Source organism: Pseudochaenichthys georgianus, chromosome 22, assembly GCF_902827115.2.
Source record: "Pseudochaenichthys georgianus chromosome 22, fPseGeo1.2, whole genome shotgun sequence".
Taxonomy (NCBI): domain Eukaryota; kingdom Metazoa; phylum Chordata; class Actinopteri; order Perciformes; family Channichthyidae; genus Pseudochaenichthys; species Pseudochaenichthys georgianus.
The window spans coordinates 4,378,079-4,400,279 of record NC_047524.1 but is presented as its reverse complement, the minus strand read 5'-3'; the positions used below and the strand labels follow the sequence as shown (position 1 = coordinate 4,400,279).

Below are 22,201 nucleotides of genomic sequence, written 5' to 3'. Positions count from 1 at the left end.
CATAATTTCGCACTTCACTTACAAAGCTTGTCTGCAAACAAACATTGAAAGCTGTATTTCTCACTTTTTTACCCCATGTGCTTTGGTCTGAAATGGCGGCCAATGAAAACAGCTTCATAAAATGCAGACATTGATCCAAAACAAAGGATAGCAGGTGAGAGCAGGCTATCTTTACATTTCTGCCAGAACAAAAAGATCAGACCACGCAACTCGTCCTCAGAAACCTTCATTGGTTAGCTGTACAACATTAAATCCTCCTTTTGGTTAAAAACACCTTTTGTTCTGGCTCCACTGCACGGACTCGCTGTCACTTAACAACCCCAGCATTTACTCGTTTTCACAACAAGGTCAAGTGAAGTTATTAGGGAACATAGAACATGATTTTTTTGACTTTTCGACCACCGACTAGGAACTCTCTGTCATCGAGTCCATTTCCTATCAAATGTAAAACTTCTATCAAATGAGGAACTATTCTACGTTTCAGCCTCAGTCCATTAGAGTTAGATTAACTTGAGGTCTATGGAAACAAACTAAAACAATGCTACACTTATAATCACTGATAACAGGAAACATGATGGAGGCCTTCTGTCAATTCAAACCTGACATAATTATGACTGAGTTAGTCAATTGGTGGTGAAAACTATGAATGAATAAAAACTAATTGCTCATACTTGATCCCGGCTGCTTGCCATCCTAATCCCCCCCCCCGGCCTGGGCCTGAGGACGGCTCACAGACCGGTGAAGAAGCTCCTCTCCCTCAGGACACACTTCCTCCTCCTCTCCTCTCTGTTACCATGACAACACAGACTGTAGCCTCCAGCCAAAGCAGCGAGGAGGATGATCCTCTTCCTTCCTCTTCGTCTCTCTCCCTCTTCTTCTCTCTCTCTCTCTAGCAGACTCTCCCTCTCTTGATCTCTCAGTCTGTCTCTTCCCCTCTCTCTTTTCACGGGGGAGAGGGGAAAGTGGGACACAACCCAGACAAATTAAAACCACAACACTAACTCTGGAGCCGGCGGCGGTGGATCTCCACAGAGTAAACATGAAGCTCAGACATGCCTTTACGCTCATCTATATATTCAAATAATCATGCTTTTGGGAAAGGTATCAAAAGCTTCAATTTATGTGTATTTAATAAATGTTTAATTTGTATGACAGCAGTTAATAATAATAATTTATATGAAGCTTTGTCATGAAAGAATATGTTAAAACGGTTTCCCTCTGCCTTGTTTCCGGTCCAGATCCAAGTATTTTCCTTCCTAAATTAAAACATTGTTCTGCTTCCAGGTAGTACTATTCCAGGTGACAAGTATAGTCATATTTGAGGGTGAAAATACATTTCTTATGAAGGATATTACGCAAAATGTGATGTTTTATATTGAGTGGAAGATAAAGTCAAGACTTTAACGACCAAAAGAGCTCTACCACAGTACCATGGTGTTCAAAATCAGGGCCGCCCCTGGCCGACTTGTGGCCCCACGCAAAGTTACGTGATGTGACATGTGCTAGTGGAGCACGCGCCGGAGCGTCGCAGCAGCGAAACTGTGGCACGCTTGCAGTAATTGTGCCGCATAAGCGCATAAAAGTTGCACCGCATTTGCGCTTCAGATGAGGCCCCCTCCGTGAGATGAGGCGCGTGATCTGCGTGTTGGGAGGGGCGGCCCTGTTCAAAATAATCAGGATTTAACATATGGAGCTCAGTGAAAGTTAAATATTTGGAAGCGAAGGCGGTAAGGAAACCTAAATATAAATATATACTAAGAAGTTCCTCTCCGGCAGTGGCTCAGTCAGTAGGGGCTTGGACTGTGAGCCGTAGGGTCGCCGGTTCAAGTCCCCGACCAGACCTAAAGATATGGAGTGTGGACTGCTACTTGGAGAGGTCCCAGTTCACCTCCTGCCCTGCCGTGGTGCCCTTGAGCAAGGCACCGGACACCCCTCCCACCACTCCCACCGCTCCCCGGGCGCTGTGCAATAGCTGCCCACTGCTCCTAGTACTAGACTCCTGGTACCGGGATGGGTTAAAAGCAGAGAACACATGTCACTGTGTGCTCTGCATGTGAGACCATTAAAGAGCGGTTCATCCCTCCCAATTCTTCTTCTCCTGTCACTCACCATCGAGTCCGTTGTGCTGTTCGTAGCTGCGTTTGCCCAGGATGGTGGGGGAGCCGTTGTTGAGGATGGGGGAGGCCTTTATGGGCGTCAGGCTGCCTGTGGAGATGGACGCTCCACGGATCGGAGGGTCTGGTTTGGCTGGACGGGGATGTGCTTCTGTTAGGGAGAGAGGGAGAGTAGAGGAAACGGGAAGAGAGGTGGAGGCAGAAAGAAACAGAGTAAAAAAGATACCAGAGGATTACACAGGGTGGTATCATCTCCAAGGAAATCTGATTCATGAGCATTTCTCAACATTTTAAGAGACTTACAAACCCTGACAAAAAGGAATAACGTTATCATTAGGCGCATTCACACCGCAGTACTTTTCCCACAAAGGTTCATGAGAACTTAGTACATGAGAACTCTTTAGTTCTCATGAACTAAGTACAGATCGCGTTCACACCGGAATAAGTCCCTGGGGGAGGATTAGGCAAATGAAGCCGCTGAAGTCACTTCTTCTTCTGCTTTGGGTTTACTGGCAGGCCGCAAACCACTTCACGGCGTATACTGCCGCCCGGAGTCCCATCGCCAGAACGCCGACACCTCCTCATCTCCACCGCTCCCATGTTTTATTTTGTGTTGCCATAAGTTAGTCTCTCTGCGTTTCTGCGCTGGGCTAATGCTAATAATGCTAATGCTAGGATAATAAAATGGCGGCTTCACAAAACTTATTGGGAGTTTTACGGGGCGTGGTTTGCAATCCGCCCAGCCAATCAGACATAGGAACCTTTTTCTCCCACGAAAGTCCCTGCTCTCTAGCAGGGACGGAAAAGGGGGTAAAAAGGTTCTGATGAACTAATTTTAGTTCCGGCTCTTTTTGGTGTGAACGCGACATTTCGGAACTATATCGGAACTAAAGTGGGAAAAGTACTGCGGTGTGAACGCGGCTATAAGCGACAGAATTGTTTCAACTTTGAAGCAGAACAAGATATCAAATTGCTAATGTCTTTGTTTTTAATTTTGAGCAAAACTGACTGAAAATAGAAACTCCACATAAAGTTTTTATTACCTAAATACCGCACCACTGACTCCAGGGGTTTACGGTCCACAGGTTTCAGTGGTGCAGGCTTTTTTTTCTCATCTGGCAACAGCATGGCACCTGCAGACATAAAAGAAACAGTAAGTAAAAACGTAAAGAATGACGTAGTCTACATGGAGGACGGAGAGAAACGCTTACACTCGGCCTTTATGGCTGCTAGGTTGACCGGGAGGTAGGGGTGCCTGGCCAGAAACCGCGGCCTGATGATGTCATGGCAGATGCGCCGTGCCATCTGCGTCAGGCCGGTGGTCTGCAGGTAGAAAGCTTGTCGCGTCTTCACTGCACATTTAGGGCTGCCGCTGTGACGCATGGGGATGCCGTGGGGGCTCTGCAGGGACATCAGATACACAACCGTCAGCACAAATATTCATATATAACCATTTACATGGCTAATAAGTACAATTTAATTTATATATATATATATATATATATATATAGAAGTTTAATTTTCCAACAAAAACAACAAGGAATAAAAGCTTTTCTTTGGTATACATGATAACAAACAGAATATCTGAGTTTGAAACAGTTGGTTGGATGAAAACATACTTTTTTTTTTTAAGAGTTAATGAAAATAAGATGCCCTAATGAAGTGCAAACTTTACCTTAGATTACAAGAGGATAGAAGGAAAGGTTTTTCTCAGGAGGATGAACAACTCCTTTAAAGGCAGGGGAAAGCTTTAGGCAAACTGTAAGGCTGTTGTTTGCAGAATAAATCAACTACATTTCTAGTAAAGCTTGTGTGTGTGTGTGAGGTGCTGTTTATACGGTAACTAAGCGGGTTGTATCCGCTACTTTTCTCTTGTGTATAGCCCGTTCGTTCACACGAGGCCGTAACGGAACCGCGGAAACGGACCCCTAAAACGATAACGGGTCCCAAGGTGGATAGATCTGCGGACGGAACGCTCTGGGGGGCCAAATAGCCCCGCCTCTGCTGCTCACTGCTGTAGCATGGTCAGTAGCTACTGACCATGCTACAGCATGCGACAGATGTTAGTGCAAAATCTACAGCTCCTCTACCACAACCATCAGCAACAAGTGGACATGGAGAACTACATGTTGCTAAATCCACGCGGAGAATAAACAGAACACGTTTATTGAGCCGTATCCGTGTGAACGGAAGACTTTTTTGATATCGAATTCGGTTCGTTTGCGTTTCGTGTCCGTGTAAATGGGGTCAGTGTGTGTGTGTTAGATTGTACCATGCTGCTGCGGTTAGGTCCAGGTCTCTCTCCATCCAGTCTTGTGGGCAACTTCAGCCCGCCGTACTTCTTCCAGTAAGTCCAACAGGAAGCGCAGAGACGACACTGCATGTTGGGAGGGCCCCAGGAGTACCACTGGTAGGAGCTGCTGGCTACACACACGCGCACACGTACACAGAGACAGAGGAAAGTGAGCGCAGTGCAACAACCATAGACTGTATATATAAGCCAACAACACATAATCATCAATATGTGCTCATGTGCATGCAGGCGAAAACACAACCTTTAATCATTCATCACTGAATTAACTACAGCCTCTAAAATAACCCAAATAACACTGCAGGGCACGTAATGCTGTCCTCTCTCCTCTGTATTTTGTAATATGTGTGTGCCACAAACAAAGACTACAGCGTGGATCTGAGAACATCCTTTTTAAATTGAAAATGTTAATAGAGTGGTTCAGTAATGAGTCCTGAACCCGGAAAACACTTCCCTTGTCTCGAAGTCAATGGTTTTCTGAACGAGTTTGTAATTGTGGTTGACACAAGCTTCCAAGATGTTCACGTTTTGTTCTACGACATCAAATATAATGGGTCAATAGATACCCCCGCGTAATCCCTGTTGGATCAGTTCAGTATTTGGTTGCTGTATGTCAAGTTAAAAATCGGAATAAAATGCCATACGTTTGACATACACTGAAACTATGTATCACCAATTAAGATGCACATCACAAAGAACACATCCCCACAGTTATAGCAGAGTACATTAAACTGGTTAAACTAAAAAAGTTCTCTTTGTTTTGTTCCTGCCTCCACATTAAACCAGCAATTTTCTCAATCTGTTTTTCCACCACATTTTCCAGAGTGGATAAAAGACCGACCTGGTGTGTTGGTTAATTAAAGAGCACAACCGCCTCAAACTCTCTGACATTTTACATTTCATACCGCTGATTATAGCGCATGTTTTGTTAGACTCTTTTAAATATAATTGCAATTGTGAATTCTCGAGAATTATTACCACAATTATAGGAATCTTACGAATAAGCCCCAATGTTTGTTTTAGATTTCAAGCAGCATGTGTTGCAGGAACATGACGGCAGGGTCCCACAGGTCAGTGACTTACTGTAGCAGCTTTCACAGGCTCTGCCGAGGGCGGGGATCTGCGCCGTGCCTGGAGCCCCTGGGACCCCTGGGACACCTGGGACTCCTGGCAAACCTGGGACCCCCGGGACACCTTGCACCATTGGGACCCCTGGGACAACTTGCATCGCTGGGACCCCCGGGACCCCCTGCACCCCTGGTACACCTGCAACCGCCACTCCATTGACCAGAGCTGGTTTTAAATTGTTGCTCAGCTGGTTGGGGTTGGGCTTGTTGCTGGAGCGGGCACAGAAACAGGGAGAGGGTCAGACCAGTACATATAAACACATTAGAGCACATGTATAGTCTACTGCAAGTGAAGTGTCCTAGCTCTGACAACAGAAGCAGATGTTTAACTTTGACACTTATAAGCCAACCGAGCACAGGTCTGGACCCAATCCTATTTTACTCTAATTACTCCAAGTTTGATTAAGCCTTGCTATTTTAATGACACATCTTTCCTACCCATTACAGCAACGGTTCAGCCATCCACTGACAATATGCCAAATCAAATCTGTGCATCACATTAATGGTGTAATACGGCAGGAGAAATCAATGTGCTCGCTTCATTTCAAATACTAAAACATTATTAGTTTGTATGTCCACCAGATTAGGTTGAAAGTCAAGCAGGCAAACGTATCCTTAACCTTATTAAAAAACATCATGGAGATTAAGATTGACCGTTTTCCAAAACTGGACTGTGTGCGACCCTTGTTGATGTATCCATGTATTGAGACAACACAATGATCTGATGTATTTTATTTAACCACATAGAAACGTGCAGAGTACTCACTAGTTAGGGATGTAGACCTGCTTCAACTTGCTTTCGGCCTCGGCTGCTTTTAATCGTTTCTGGAGCGGAGACAGGGGGTGAGGAGGAGGAGGAGGAGGAGGAGGAGGAGGAGGAGGAGGAGGAGGTGAGAGAAAGAAGGTGAGGTTATCTTCAACAATACCCCATATGGATTACATCGATTTCAAGACAGTTAAACTGACTCATTTCTAATATAAAAAAAATCTGACGACAGACATACTCGAGCTGAAACACGCCAAACTGTGAAGGGAGAATAAAAAAGTAAAAGAAAATGTAAGAATTATTTTGGGCCTTAAATTGGGCGAGAAAAAGGATGAAAACACTAGTCAAATGTAAATTAGTTCAAAGAAGATAAACGGCCATCAGGAAGGAACAAAAACATCAACTGTTACACTTGTTTTGCTTTAAAGAATACAAAATATATAGCTTACTATAATTGATCAAATATTGATTAGGATTTTAGTTAACTGCCTGAGATATAATAGATGTTTTTACCTGCTGTACATATCTGTCTGTGGTCTTCCACATGTAGTAATACTCAATAATACTCGTCAGGGACTTCCAGGGCAGCTGGAGGAAAAGAGAGGAGAGGGCACAAAGTAAACTTTCAGAAAGGTCACCGTCACATTTGATCTCCCACGAGAAAATACTATGTCTTTATAACAAACTTTATTAAATGTCACCTTTCAAATACAGGTAGAAAGCCCTTTGCAGTGAAAACAGGGCTTGTTTAAAAGCACAAAGCAGCTACACACATAATAAAACCCAGAGTAAAACCGATAAATCAAAGTAAAAACATAATTCAAAGTCACATAAAAAGCAATTCTAAAAAATGAGGGTTTTTGAATGTGAGTTTAGAGAGATGGCAGCCCTGGTCTCTTCAGAGAGGGCGATCTAAAGTGCAGGAGCCCTGACTGCACTTCAACTGAAATGTAATCATCCGTCAAGAGTTCCTTTGTATAACCACTGGTCACATGATGCGTTTGAACCCACTGGAGCCGTAAAGTTCCCTGGGAGAAGTTTGAAAGGAACATGATCCGTCAAGTGGAGGCCCCACCCAACATGGTGCTGGAGCCCTGTTGTTGGAGAGAAGGCCGGGGAGGAAGCCAGAGAGAGCCGCACTGACAGCATTCGGCCACCAGGTGGAGGAGTGACGCACACAGTGAGAGCCTCCGAGCACAATGTGACACACACACACACACACACACACACACACACACACACACACACACACACACACACACACACACACACACACACACACACACACACACACACACACACACACACACACACACACACACACACACACACACACACACACACACACACACACACACACACACACACACACACACACACACACACACACACACACACACACACACACACACACACACACACACACACACACACACACACACACACACACACACACACACACACACACACACACACACACACACACACACTTCAGGCTGAATATGGTTTCTCTTGGCTTTACATTAACTGTTTTCTTTACGTCTTAAAGATATTTCTATGGAATGTTTCTGGGGATAAATGCTCATTGTGCTTAGCTTTCAAAAGTGTTCACTCTTTACTGTGGGCTAGCTGCACTCTTAGTTTATAAGACGACTATTGTGCTCAATAGATAATCTGTGGAACGTCAGCTAAATAACTCAATGATGATCAGGAACAGTAAGGCCTTAACACGGTGGTCACTGCGTTCGGAAGCAGCAATAAATGTATACTGCGTACAGTTTTAATTAAATAAGAAAAACCAGTCTTTAAAAAAAGGCCCGAGCCACATAGACATAGTGAGAACAATTCAACACCTTGCTCCATTTCTTGCTGCAATCAATACCACTCTTTATCTGTTACCACAACTTAATTTAAACCAATGCATTTGATTGAATCTTAATGTCTGTTAACGGATACAATAAAATAAATCTAAGTAATTGCACTTTATGATTTTAAGAAATGATTCGACACATAGCCTGATAATCATGATGATTTCATCTAGCAACCAATTGGTGGTTCTGACGTTAGATATTTTATGATTTCTGAGATTGTAATAAAATAAATCCATTGACAAAACCCCAGCTTTAGGATATAGTTTTGGCAACAACACCTACCAGCACCAAAATAGTCCAAACAACAGCTGTTTATGTGCCCGGACATTTTCTTGCAACCTCCAATATATCAAACCATTCCTTTAAATATCGGTCAGCTACTCACAAAGTCCTGCTGGATGTCGGTGAAGTCTTTGCCGTATTTCTCCAGCGCCTCCTCGAACAGGTTGGCCTCCGAGGCGCTCCACTCCTCCATCTCATCCCTGCAGAGGACGGGCCCTCCCTGAGGCACCAGCGCTGAGATGGCCCGGGTCATGTCGTAGCCCGTGGCGTGGAGGGTGTCCATAGCGTGAAACTGAACACAACATATGAACACATGTTAGTCTCATGACCCGTTAGTGTTGTTTGAAACTTCTCTGTTGACTTGTTGGGAGGAGGATGACTGAGTCCATGGACTGTATATGCAGCCCCTTGTTCAAAGGCTTTGGGCTGTGAACGTGTGTGTGTGTGTGTGTGTGTGTGTGTGTGTGTGTGTGTGTGTGTGTGTGTGTGTGTGTGTGTGTGTGTGTGTGTGTGTGTGTGTGTGTGTGTGTGTGTGTGTGTGTGTGTGTGTGTGTAGCTTCTCATCTATGTTTTATATATGAGAATGAGATCTAGGGCAGAATAGACCCACACCGGGCTTCTGGGGCCAAGCGCTTGTTGAGGATAACTACACACAAGGCTCTAGAATCACTAACACACACGTGCATTACAAGAGCTTTCTTTGATTAGCACAACTGCTAAATGTTCCCTCTATAGTGTGATTCTGATTCAACCCAAGGCCGCTTTGATGTGTGTGGTGTGTGTGTGTGTGTGTGTGTGTGTGTGTGTGTGTGTGTGTGTGTGTGTGTGTGTGTGTGTGTGTGTGTGTGTGTGTGTGGTGTGTGTGTGTGTGTGTGTGTGTGTGTGTGTGTGTGTGTGTGTGTGTGTGTGTGTGTGTGTGTGTGTAAGTTTCTCACCAAGGTGATGTCTCTGGAGGCCGCAGCTGCGCTCATGTGCAGGCTGGGCTGCCGGACTGAACTACTGCAGTCCAACGCTCTGGCGAAGGTTCCTACCGACCTACAGGACACAGATATGATGTCAATGATAAAGAAAATGTACACATAGCATGATAGAGAATCTACTTTTGGTTTTACTTTCACCATCTCCATTTAGTCATTGATATAGTTCTTTCCGTCAGCCTTTTTCTGAACCATTTGTGCACAGCAAGAAAGGATGTCCAGTGCGTCATGATTAAATATTCAGTGTTGTAGTGTTGCAGAGCAAGTGGAACTGCAGCCAATTTGAACTGAATGTGATGATACTGCTAAGCAACCATATCTAGCTCAAAACCAGAATCACTGACTGTGATGGAAACTTCTAAAGCAAGGGAGACTCCGAGAGACACGGGGAGAGCAGGAACTTTGATGGCAAACACTGATGGTTTATTTGGAGCTTCGGCCGGAGAATTCACAAGACATGTCGTGTGCCACGAGGTGACACAGATCTTCACAACTCTGAAGATCTCTACCCCAGACCCATGTATTTAGCTAGTTCTGAGAGAAGCATCAACATTGTGCATAACAAGATAAAGCAGTATAATAGCTGATAGAGATCAGCTGATGCCAACAGGCAGACAAAACACTGAGAGCAGCCCAAGGTTAGAGGCCTGTGCTCATTGAGGGCAGTACAGACTGATAAACTGGGTCAAATGTATGGGCCCAGGAAAATATTTCCCCAACACTGAATAGTTAAGTTCCATGTCATCAGTTTGTCATTTTATCCTAGCATGGTGAAATTGTCATAATAAGCTTCTGCTTTCTTAAGTTGTGGCCACAAAAATACTTGTTTTGTGAGGTCCCTTTTACCTTGACCTTTGTCCACTAAAATCTATCCATCCATCAGTTTCTCCTCGAGTCCAAGTTGACTTCGGGCCACAAAAGTTATCTCAAAGCGCCATCAGGAAATCACTGTCAAGAGAATCGGACTAGCAAGCACACACCGAGAAAAATTGCAAGGCCAATAAAAGGCAAATGTTTTAATGAGGAAGGGACACATGGACACTTTTGCTTGGTGCTATGAGGAGCTCTGAAAAACGCAACAACCTCTCATTTGAAGGAATATGCGTATTTTCTTTTATGAATAGACAAAGCTCTTAAATACGAAGCGTGAGCCATGATACGGTTAGCTTAGCTTTGCATGAAGACTGGAAGCAGCGAGCCAACTCTGCTGCAAGGTAACCAATTCACTCACCAGGGCATCTAAAGCTAACCATATGTTTCTGTCTAATCTGTAAGAAAGTGTGAAAAAGACATGTTATGGTTCAACATGAGAATGTGGGTAAAACTACCTTAAGTTTTGTCATCACAGAAAAATGTAACTGCAACCAAATTATACAGCTGAAATTTAGAACAAGGTAACATATTAATTAACGCACATCCGAGGTGTTGGTGAGTGGATTAACACTTGTTTCAGTCCTTATGCTTTGCAGGCTATGCTAAGCAAAAGTTCTCTTGGATGAGGCTTTATATTCATCATAAATATATATGAGAGTCCATTTTCTCAACTAACTCCCAGCCACAGAGCACGATGTATTAGGGCTGTGCGATTATGGCAAAAATCATAATCACGATTATTTGGGTCAATAATTGATATCACGATTATTTTGACGATTATTCATTGACCATTTATTGAACTTTAAAACAAATAATATTTTACCAATAAACAAGATCAACAAATATGTTGGAGCGCACTTCCAAAACTATACTAAACATATATTATTAATATGATAAATAAAAATAAATTGGACCAAAATAAATTAAATCAAATATGATGCAGTGCACTGTCACAACCTACTGAAAACTCCTTAACATATAGCCAACATTTTTGTAAAACATATTCAACATATTCCACTCAGTTAAACGTTGAAGGCTGGCCAACCGTCATGGTCCAGAAGTAACAGGAAATAAATGTTGAACTACAATTTAAGACCAAATAAAAATGTTTAGGCCACCATGGCAAATGCTGGTAGGGCTGCTCATGTCATCTCTTAAAGATGCAAGAAACACCAGCCTGTTTACATGGTCTGGTTTCAGAGATGAGCGCAGGCAGGTGACAAGCCACATGTACTGAAGACCCTCAGCCACGCCCCGACACATGGGGTGACGCCGGCCAATCACAAAGCTTTGATGCGTTCAAGTGCATTATTCTAGCACAGGAAGATTATGTTACAGGACATTAACGATCAAACAGAATATTGTTGTTCTATTTTTAGACACATCTCGCGATCGACTGGTTGGGCACCCCTGGGCTAGACCATAGGTCCGTTGTGGTCGCAAAGTAGTCAGCTGAAGCCACATCTCTCTCAACTTCCCCACGGCATGTGTCATACAGTATAGTGCAGGCAGCGCAGACCTGCTGAAATAATACCGAGACGGCATCGCGTAACGCTTGTCCAACGTGTTGACAAGTTGCTTGAAGCCCTGGTTGCTAACAGTGCTAACTGGGCACATATCTTTAGCGATGTGAAATGTAATGGCAAAGTACTTGCAAATAGTGGAAATAGTTTTACCCTTCTTTTTAACGAGTTGCTGCTCTTGTTCTGACATCTTCGCTCGCGCTGAACACTCACAACACATGTCACTCCCACGTGGCCGAGTGGGCTTTTAGGGAGGGGCGAAAGCGCACCCAGCAAAATAATCGTATTTTCTCAATTATGCTGTTTTCATAATCGTCGAAAGCCATAATCGTAATCGCGATTAAAATACGATTAATTGCACAGCCCTACGATGTATGTATATTTTCTTCTCTCTCTTTTAGATTATTTGTAATCCTTTGCACTTTTGTGATGACTTACCGAGCTACTACTAAGAACTGGTCGATCTGTTTCTCCGTCAGTAGGCTGGTATAGTCCCAGACCTTCTCCTCTAGTTTCTCCAAGTCTCTGCCATCTTCCTCACCTGCACACACAGACGCAGTTAAAGACACAGTTAAAGACACTTTTCAAGGCTGCAATGCTTCTTACCGACCACACATGTGCAACAAAAATGTGCCAATTCCCTGATGTTTGATTTTCTTCCTGCTTTTCCCTCTTTTCAAATCACTTGACTTGAGCAAAGCTATAATGAATGCCACAGTTTAATAGGTGGGTCTGTCAGGCTGCCAATCTGCCTGAACTTCTAAAAAAAGCAACAGAATTTCGCTAACTTGGCTTTAATTAGAGAGCTTGGAGTCCCAACAGTGGCTAATTGAAATTTCAGAGGTTTTCCTACATGCTAAGAATACGATTCTGTCAAAACACTTAAACACGATCTGGCTGAGAAATAATCACAATTGAAATGCTGAATATCTAAAACACAACACTGGCACATCATATCTTTCAGATTTGCTAGGATAAGACTTTTTTTTGTATATTATGGAAGTTACAAAGAAGAAAACACTCGTTGCAAGTGTAAGGAATAATCTCATTAGCCAAATTATAATTAGGCCACATTCGCATTACTTTGAGCTTTCAGATGCTTTCAGACAGCGAGAAGCAGCTTCCATTGTTTTCAATGCAAACCAAGCTCAGTGGCAGCAGTTTATGAATGCATTTTCTGCACTCTATCATGCATTTTGTGGCGGTTCAACGTTTTCAACTTAAAAAAACACAAACGAGGGAAACTAAACATGAGCTAATTTGAGTGTTTCTGATTCTCTAAGGGATTCAGAGGGATTAATGGAGAAAACCTTAATGACACTAGTTAGTAAAAGCTGCTTTATTTATTGTACAGTAATACTCATTTCTTCTATTTTAAGATAAGAGTTACTATATTTACCCGTAGAATGAGATGACTGGGGGTAGACTTTATGAGAGCACCTTCAGATTAAGGCTTAAAACTAAACAGCTGTCATGTGGTAAATTGCAGATATTAATTTTGTGTTTGCCAACGATATTTGAGTTCAGGGCTCATTATAGTCAGATGATTCAGGTTGTCCTTTATAAACAGGGAAATGGGAACTTGAACCAGTTTTCTAGTAAACGTTACAATAAAATGTATTTTCAATTCAAATGAGGCACCCCATCCTTTCAATACTGGCGGGGTGACTTTAAAATGTGCAGCACATTAACATTAATCAGTTCTTCTAAATAGAGTGTCACAGTGACGCGTCCTAAAACCCGAAAGTACGTTTTTTTTACCACTTCCGGTTCCTTCGACAAAAAGCAATTTCTCCGGAGGGTTTTGGAAAATAGCTGGAAATAAGGTCTGTGGTTGAGACACATTGAAGAGACGGATCACGTTTTGTTCTACGGCATTAAATCCATCAGCAGTGGTTTTTGAAGAGCTTACGTGTCTGAAAAACGATGGTTGTTAACAAGTGGCTGAATAGGACTACAGAAGTTGTCGAGGCCGTTTTACGTCATTACACCGAACACGTAAACACTCGCGCTAAGTTTGTTCCCCGTGTTCTGCTTGAAAGCAAGTCCCCGCCTCCTGAAAACTGTTAGAACAAACACTTCAACTTTTACCATTTAGAATCTGTGTGTTTTAACATGGATCTTAAGTTGGCGTGATGTTGAAGCAGCGACTCCGCTGTAGTTTGTTTATAGCATAACGTTAGCATTTTGCTCCTGGCGACTAGATTTACGATTAGAAAGTAGGGTAGACGTGTGGATGTTATCCGGCTGAACAAAACGTGATCCGTCTCTTAAATGCGTTTCAACCACAGACCTGATTTCCAGCTATTTTCCAAAATCTTATGGAGAAATGGCATTGCGTTTTTGTCGAAGGAACCGGAAGGAGTTTACTTCTGGGTTTTAGGAGGCGTCACTGTGGCAGCTTTTTATCATTTAATTGTGCTGTTTAGTAGCCATGGAAACCAAGGTTAGTTTTTTTTTTTTTTTAAATAACTTTACTTGTAAAAAGAAAGTGAGTTCATAAGGAAGCTTGGGGCAGAAAAAGGTTGCATACAGTTAAAGGTGGGGTAGGTAAGTTTGAGAAACCGGCTCGAGATACACTTTTTGTTATATTCCATGGAATGCTCTTAACATCCCGATAGCAATGAATATCTGAAGTGCTTTGACAAAAAATCCATAAAAAAATGTCATCTGTGGAAGCCGTGGAGCTGTAAAAAGTACATCCAATCCGTTTAGCCGGCCTTCCATCTCGTGCACGCCCAAATGTATCTCTTGCCGTCATTGGGCGTGCATTGCGCGTTCATGTGTGTTGGAGGAGGTGCTCTGTAAGGAAGTCTGAAGGAAGGGGCGGATTCTTTTCAGCTGTGTACTTTCAAATTTTAGTGCACTCGAGCCGGTTTCTGAAACTTACCTACCCCACCTTTAATGACATTTCCCTGAGAATTGAACAGCAACAAAAACATGAAAAGTTAACAAGTTAATTTAAGTTGAGGATAGATTGCTCCAAACAATCATTCAGTACCCAGGAGGGTAAAAAGACCCCTGAAGGAAGAGCATTATAATGTGTTGCTCTGTGAATAAGCTTCTCTAGGAAAACTCAATTAAACAAAAAGCATATTGTACCTTCTTTCAGGAGGTCGGTGATGTCGGCCTGGTACTTGTTCCCGACGCGGATCTCCCCCTTATCAGCCAGCAGGGTCTTCTGCTGAGGGTCATACACCAGCGAGTAGAAGAAGGCATCCTGGGAAATACAGATGGCAGGAAGGCGTGAGGATGGTATGAAAGAAACAGGAAGCGAGACGGGCAAACGGAGAGGCGAAAGAGAGGAGTGTGCGTGTGTATCTTCCCCTCTGCTAGTCTCTCGTCTCCTCATTACTGTATGTGAAAAGAACATTCTGGGTCAACACATTGAATAATTCATCTGGAAACAAGAATCTCTTAACTCATACGTTTCTCACAGACACACTTTTAAATAATCAGTTATCTCGCCCACCTAATCAAAGTTTAGGAGATCCCGTCGTATTATTTTTAGCGTGAAGATCTGATGGTACGTACCTCTCTGTCCAGATAAGACTTCAGGGCTTCCGTCTCGTTCAGCAGAGTCACACAGCACTTCCCCCTGGAGCCCAGAAGGGATGTAAGGAAAGGTAGAAAGGGAACAAGAGAAGGGAGAGAACATGGAGAATGAAAGGGGGAAAAATGTGAAACGCAGGACCTAACGTTCACGAGTTGCGTACCCTGGTTAAACTGTGTGAGAGAACTCCTCGGTGTAGGATGCATTAACAAGCAGCAACAATTACATTGATTTGTAGTGCGATGGAAACGTTGTCAATGCAGTGTTGTTTCTTTGTTTTGCACAACACCCAAAAAAGGAAAATAAGTGAGATTTTTTTGGACATATTGGAATGATAAATGTGTTTGATTTCCAAACTTTCAATATTTTAATTTACACTACATACATTTTATCCAAAGCGACTTACATACTCAGTACTGTGGGCAATCCCCACGGGAACAATTTGGGGTGAAGTGTCTCAGGGACACAACGACATGCTGACTGATCCGAACACCAACGCACTAATCCACTGCGCCACACGCCTCCCTACATAATTGTTTTTATTTTATTTAAAGAGACCATATAAAAGAGGAAATTAAATCATAAGAAAAGAAAATAACCTATACAAATGAATTAAATTAACATTTTGATTCATATATCTGGATGTCATCAACATGTCTGTGAACATGGAACCCGTCAGAGGCTGTGTGACTGTTGGAATTAAACCAGTGAAAGAGGGATGCTCTTGTTGCAGTCAGAGCATTTAGTCTCTCTTATGAGAAGGTAGATGCTCGACAGCATTACCAGGGAGTAAACAAAAGTGAGTTAACTGCTTGATTTTAAAGCTTTAGATACAAAGGAAGCGTACGTAGCAACAACACTGGATTTGGTTTCAGCTGGTCGAGAACGTTCATTTGAGTGTGTTGACACTACTAATGCTACGTTCACACCGGACGCGATGCGAATATTCGCTTCCCTCTAGTCGCTCGAGTTTCACCGCGGCTGCCAGCTGTGTTTACTCGCATCATTCAAACAAGACGCGCTGGCTCGGGGGCTACAACTACAACAAAATGAACATATTTTACCGTGATTAAATTGTAATACACGTTTCTAAATGATGCCGACGTAAAACAACATACTGATACCGGTTAGTAAAAACCATGAATTAATGCTTTGACAAGTCTGCAGACAGACAGCAGGCGAAAAACCTTTTAGAATGCTTGTTTTCTGAATGAAGATCGGGTCGACCAGGCTAAGCTAACGTTGTATATGCTCACTCCACACTCATAACAACGGCCTACAGACAGAAATAAACCAGCGACCGTATTCGCCATGACACAGACAGTCTGTGGTTTGTTCTTGTTTAACTTTTGTACAGTTTCTGAACAGATATGAGGAGCTGTGATCTCTGTGTGCTAACTGCTAACAGCTAATGGCTGATGTTTTCTGGTTGAACGTCAGTGACGGCAGGCTGAGATCCTCACCGCTGATTGGCTTCCGCAAGAACGTGTCACGTGAATTTGACGCCCGAGTTGAAAAAATGGAACTCTCGCGTCCACCGCTTCATGCGCGCCGTCGGAGCGAATTTGCGTCTGATCGCGTCTCTGCATTGACTTTACATGTAATCGCGCCGCCCCCAAACACCGCATCGCGTCCGGTCTGAACGCAGCATTAGGTCTGTCTCCAAATTATTTACCAGCGAGGTATTCATACCTCTCTAGCCCCGGGCGAACAGGGTGATCAACTGGAACACCTTCTGACACCTCGCTGCTGCAGCACGGAGCGAGGTGTCAGCTCAGAGAACTTAAATCAAGATTTGAATCCTGTTCTCTAAACAAAACGACTCATTACGGTTATTTTTATTCAAGCAGATGTCAGTTTGCTCTCACAGCCAGTCCTCAGAAATGTCAAGTAATAAGGTGGTAATGATTATGTGGGATTGCCTGGAGCTGCTCCCTGATGAGCAGAACATTTCTATATGTAGACACAGCTCTCTGTTGACATGTCGTGCTCATTGTGCTCCCTGCATTTCAGAGGATTGTTTTATGTCTGAGACCGAAAGCTGATCCAAACTATCTTTCGGCCGTCATGTATGTGTAGCAGATAATGTGAGTGAAGGAATCAATAAATAATCTTATCATCCTCCGAGTGAAGGAGTGACGTTTTCACAGCCACACAAAGTGTTTGACTAATGTGTCAAAGTTCATTAAAAACACAGTAGGATCGAGATGAAAGTAGCATTTGCTGCAAATCAACATTAATGCTACCTGGGGTTTTGTTCCCAATGGAGCTGCAGCGTTACGTAAATCAGTCTAAAATCGAGCGAAAAATGACCTGCAACTACTTTCAAAAAGGTATTCATCGATTTTAGAAACAAAAGTTCTGAAATGCTAGAATATGCTGCTCGTCCTGATCCTAGATTGTAGTAAAAGAAAGGGGTTTTTGTTGCTTTTGGGTTTGTAGTTTAAAGAAATAACGCTGTGCATGCTAAGTATTGACCCGTTACCATAGAAATGTGAGTTTGACTGGCTGCTCCGTTAACATCCGTATAGATCAGGAGTCGGCAACCCGCGGCTCTCGAGGTGCATGCGGCTCTTTAAGCCCTCTGCTCTGGCTCCATTGAGCTTAGACAAAAATAAGAAGGAAATCAAATAAAAGTATTTGTCGGACTATTTAAATGTTGTTGCACGGTTGAAAATGTTTCGTATCTTGTATTTTGAGGTGATACTGTGACACATAAATCAAAATCAAAACGGTTTTAATTAGGTCAACTCAAATATGCGTCACATCCTGCTACGGTCCCGCGCCAGCGCCTTTTCTTGCAGGAGAATAACCTGACCCCGGCTCGATGAGCGAACTCTGGATAAATCAAAGAAAATGAAAGTATGGGAGGAACAGAGGGTTTCATTCTGCGTGGTTAGAGTTATCTGCTTTCACAGCAAACGATGCTGGCTTACCGCTATGTTTGATATGTGGAGAGAAGTTGTCAAAGGTGCTGCAGCCTTTACGAGTTGGAGGAAAAACACGGAAGAGGAAGACAGCTGACGACCTTCAGTCATCATTCAATCAGTAAACTCTTTTTAGGGTGCAGCTATAAGTTTTAGTTATTTCAAAGTGGGCCCATTTTAATTATATTAATTTTCTTCAAATGTGCAGAGGACTCCCCAAGTGCTGTGTTGTTTATTTTAAAGTAGGCCTGTGTATTTTTTTTTCTTTTTTTTTTAATTCTCCTTATACGAGTTATTTGTTTCTTATTAGAGGTTAACAATTTTATAATGTAATAAATAATAAATGCAAAAAAAGGGAGTTTTTGTCTATGATGTAACAATAAATACAACTTTATAAGCTATCAAATATGTTTTGCAGCGTCAGACAAAACAAATTGTTAGAAAAGGAGACAAAATGGCTCTTTTGGTACAGACAAATAAACCAGGACCGTAAATCTTAAGGAGGACAATTTAAAATGTAACAGTCTAAATGACTATGTTTATTTGTTTTAAATCAAGGGAAAAGTATTCTGTCATCGATACAAGTTAATTGTATTTTTTTTTGCCATTACCACATTTTTTTTGAGTTTGTTTACAATCAATTTCAAGGAGGTTTTTTTTTTTGGGGGGGGGGAATGTTTTGGGAGCCACTAGTAGCCCAAAGGAATTGCCTCAGTCACAGCTTGGTATCGGTATGTGTTATCAAAACAGCGCTCTGTGTGTGACCAAAACTCTCGAAAGAAAGCAAAACAAGCTGAAGTGAAACAGATGGTTCGTGGCGCAGGGGCAGCAGCGTACCTGATGTGTGTGGCAGGTAAAGACTCCAGTTGGCGGGACAGGAAGAGCTCTCGGTGTCTGAGCTGGTGTTTGTGTTTCTCGGGGAGCTCCGCCATCTCTGGATTCTCCATCTCCTCTTCCAGCTCCCCTGGGGGTTAGAGAGGGTCAAAGGTCAAACGTATACCCATCGAATGAGGTGGAAGAATGACGTCCGCAGGGGAAACAGGAGAGTGGGAGGCGATGAGACGAGATTTAAAGCACATGATGGAACAATAGAGACCTCGGGGAAAGGGACTCGTGTATGCGTACAGGAATTGTACATGTATCCCGCTGATTATGTCTTCATGTGACCTGCGATATGAATCTGGCTAAGAGTTTCTCTTCCATTACTGTATTTCACAACTTGAATACAAAAGTCATGCCACACCACTCAGGATGCTCCATCATTTTAATGCCCTCCTCCAACTGTGTTTCCATTGCAGTATTATTTAGGTAATCTCAAGAGAAATCACCATTGCCGAGTGTACTCTTCTGTTGTTATCCATTTAGAGCAGCAAAAGGACACCGCAGGGGATCCTGTAGCTTCCATTGAGAAAAGTTGAACACAACTCAAAGATGGAGAGATCTACTTTTTGAGACTTGCCGTGTTGGAATTTGAAGAAGCATAAATAATTAAAAACTCAAATTAACCAGATTTTCCCAGCAGAATTGATTCATTAATACTTTTAATTATGTGAATTACTTGGAGCAAACAGTTGCAATGAATTAATAATGGCAAAAATAACCAAATGAACAGAAATGTTAGGTCTCTTCCTGATAATCAGCCTGCTTGGATTTGTGTGCATTCAGTATGAACCAATCCTGGCTGCAGCTCTGTAGGAGACCAGAAAGGTCTTTGTACGATGTCTGCTTTTATATCTTAACAAGAACACATTTTAGTTTAAGCCCGCCAGCTTCCAGTTTGTGTTCGGGCGGCAGACACCCTATCCGTTTTTAAGAGTGCGCTTAAGACCTTCCTTTTTGATAAAGCTTATAGTTAGGGCTGATTAGATTCAGCCCCTAGTTTTGCTGATATAGGCTTAGTTTGTCGGGGGACATCTTACTTCTTCCTTCTCTCTGTCTATACCTGTGTACTCTCATGTTCCGATTAACCCAGCTTCCCCAAATGTCTTTCTTTTTGGTGTCTATATACGCCGGGATCCGGAGTCATGGATGATCCTGCGGTCCTGTGTCCTGGATCGCGAGCCCTGGATCTTGAGTCGTGGCTGTGGTCCTGGATCATCCGTCCTGGATGGATATCCTCGTGGATTCATCTTCCTATTATACACACATGCATTTCCAAACATTTGGACTACCTATGTTACAAATGTATTATCTTTTCAATTTACACACGGCATCTATTGCACGTCTGTCCGTCCTGGGAGAGGGATCCCTCCTCTGTTGCTCTCCCTGAGGTTTCTCCCATGTTTCCCTTTAAACTGGGTTTTCTCCGGAAGCTTTTCCTTGTAGGATGTGAGAGTCTAAGGACAGAGGGTGTCGTATTGTCATACTGATATTCTGTACAAACTGTGAAGTCCACTGAGACAAATGTAACATTTGTGATATTGGGCTATATAAATAAACATTGATTGATTGATTGACTGTGAGAATTATCTGTGAGAGGTATCAGTTTCAGTCATGTTTGCCGTCACCCCAGTGCAATGGAGTTGAGAGTAATTTATATGCTGCTGAATCACTGACAAAACATTTAAAACACTCAACTAAGGATGTCACACCAACTTTGACGCCTAAAGAAAATATGTTTTCACATTCTTTGCAAAACTTGCAGTTTCCTTTCAGGCTGGGGATCTTGAATGAATTGTTACTAATTCACCACAGCGTATATTGCATTGTGTCAGGAGCATGAATTTCCAAGATGATTTTTTGTATTGCAGGTGTAACCTTGAGTATCCTGGTGCCCTGGACAAAAAGAATCGATGGTGAAAAACTCTTGGATAATCAGTCTGAAAACGGGTGGACAGAGCGGCAGTTGAAGGGCTATCAGCCCATTTGAGTCGGCTATGCGTCTGAGTCATCCTATAAGAATAGATTTAACCACTGCTTGTAGGCAACATCACCGACGCTTCCTCACATGAGGATGAGGAGGAAATGGAGGTGGGAGAAGCGGAAAGAGAAGATAAAAGAACGCGAGATGGACAGGAAAATAGATCCACAGAGAGACACATTGGAGAATACAAAGGGAGGAAGACAGAGAGACAGCGAGGAAGAGGGGAGGAAGGGAAGGGGAGCAATAGAGAAATCAGCAGGGAAAACAGGGGGGAGCCAGAGAGAGAGAGCGGTAGAGAGAGTAAGTGCAACAGAGAGGAGGAAGAGCAGTCAGTACGTGCTCCAATTCATTTGGAGTTTCATTAGAGGAAGCGAGACAGAAAGAGGGAGACGGGGAGCAGAACAAAAGCAATCAAGGGATTTTCAGGAGAAGAGATGTGTGGCCAAAATCAATAAGTACTCCTTCACTCCCTCTGCCCAGCACTCAGAGCACACACACATCCTGCCATGTAAGCGCAACAAAATATGGACTAATGTTATTAATAAAAAGGGAAAAACAACAATACAAAGGGAACAAGGGTGAAGTGGGGAGACAAACATGAAGTGTGTGTGTGTGTATGTGATGATAAAAACATGCGAGTAGCTAAATATTAAATGTTGTGCTCGTACATATTTAAATTGTCATTTTAAGGTTCGTGTTTCAGTCGTAATCCGGCTCAGCGGCTCATAATGAGCTCCTGACTGCTGCTGGAGTTTCCCCTACATTAGGCATGAAAATCTATAAAACTGCAAACTGAATCACATCGCAAAAGAAGTGAATTAATTATTGGCCAAACTAGCTTTTACTGAGCGGGGGGGGGCGTAGGGAACACACACACAGTCATTTTCTGACAGAGAATCAGTTTAAACATGAATGAAAAGACAACTGATGGACAGCTTTCGTTACACAGGAACTTTGTCGCAGTCTGTTCTTCTAACGGAGACTAGTTTTAAATAGAGCTAAACAACAGCTCTC

The 22,201-nt window shown here is 42.9% G+C and overlaps 1 protein-coding gene across 2 annotated transcripts in view; it reads right to left on the bottom strand.

Annotated features, from left to right (window-relative positions):
- The window catches only part of mta1 (metastasis associated 1), a 45,389-nt gene that overhangs the window by 2,258 nt on the left and 20,930 nt on the right, over positions 1-22,201 (bottom strand). For both annotated transcript variants that reach the window (XM_034111765.2, XM_034111766.2), the window contains exons 4-16: positions 19,162-19,288; positions 15,379-15,442; positions 14,947-15,064; positions 12,283-12,385; positions 9,407-9,506; positions 8,575-8,763; positions 6,832-6,906; positions 6,319-6,377; positions 5,509-5,762; positions 4,387-4,538; positions 3,326-3,515; positions 3,158-3,247; positions 2,110-2,265 (exon numbers count right to left, since the gene is read on the bottom strand). In XM_034111765.2, coding sequence (XP_033967656.1) covers positions 2,110-2,265; positions 3,158-3,247; positions 3,326-3,515; positions 4,387-4,538; positions 5,509-5,762; positions 6,319-6,377; positions 6,832-6,906; positions 8,575-8,763; positions 9,407-9,506; positions 12,283-12,385; positions 14,947-15,064; positions 15,379-15,442; positions 19,162-19,288 — 1,677 coding nt within the window. The remainder of the gene's footprint in view (positions 1-2,109; positions 2,266-3,157; positions 3,248-3,325; positions 3,516-4,386; positions 4,539-5,508; positions 5,763-6,318; positions 6,378-6,831; positions 6,907-8,574; positions 8,764-9,406; positions 9,507-12,282; positions 12,386-14,946; positions 15,065-15,378; positions 15,443-19,161; positions 19,289-22,201) is intronic.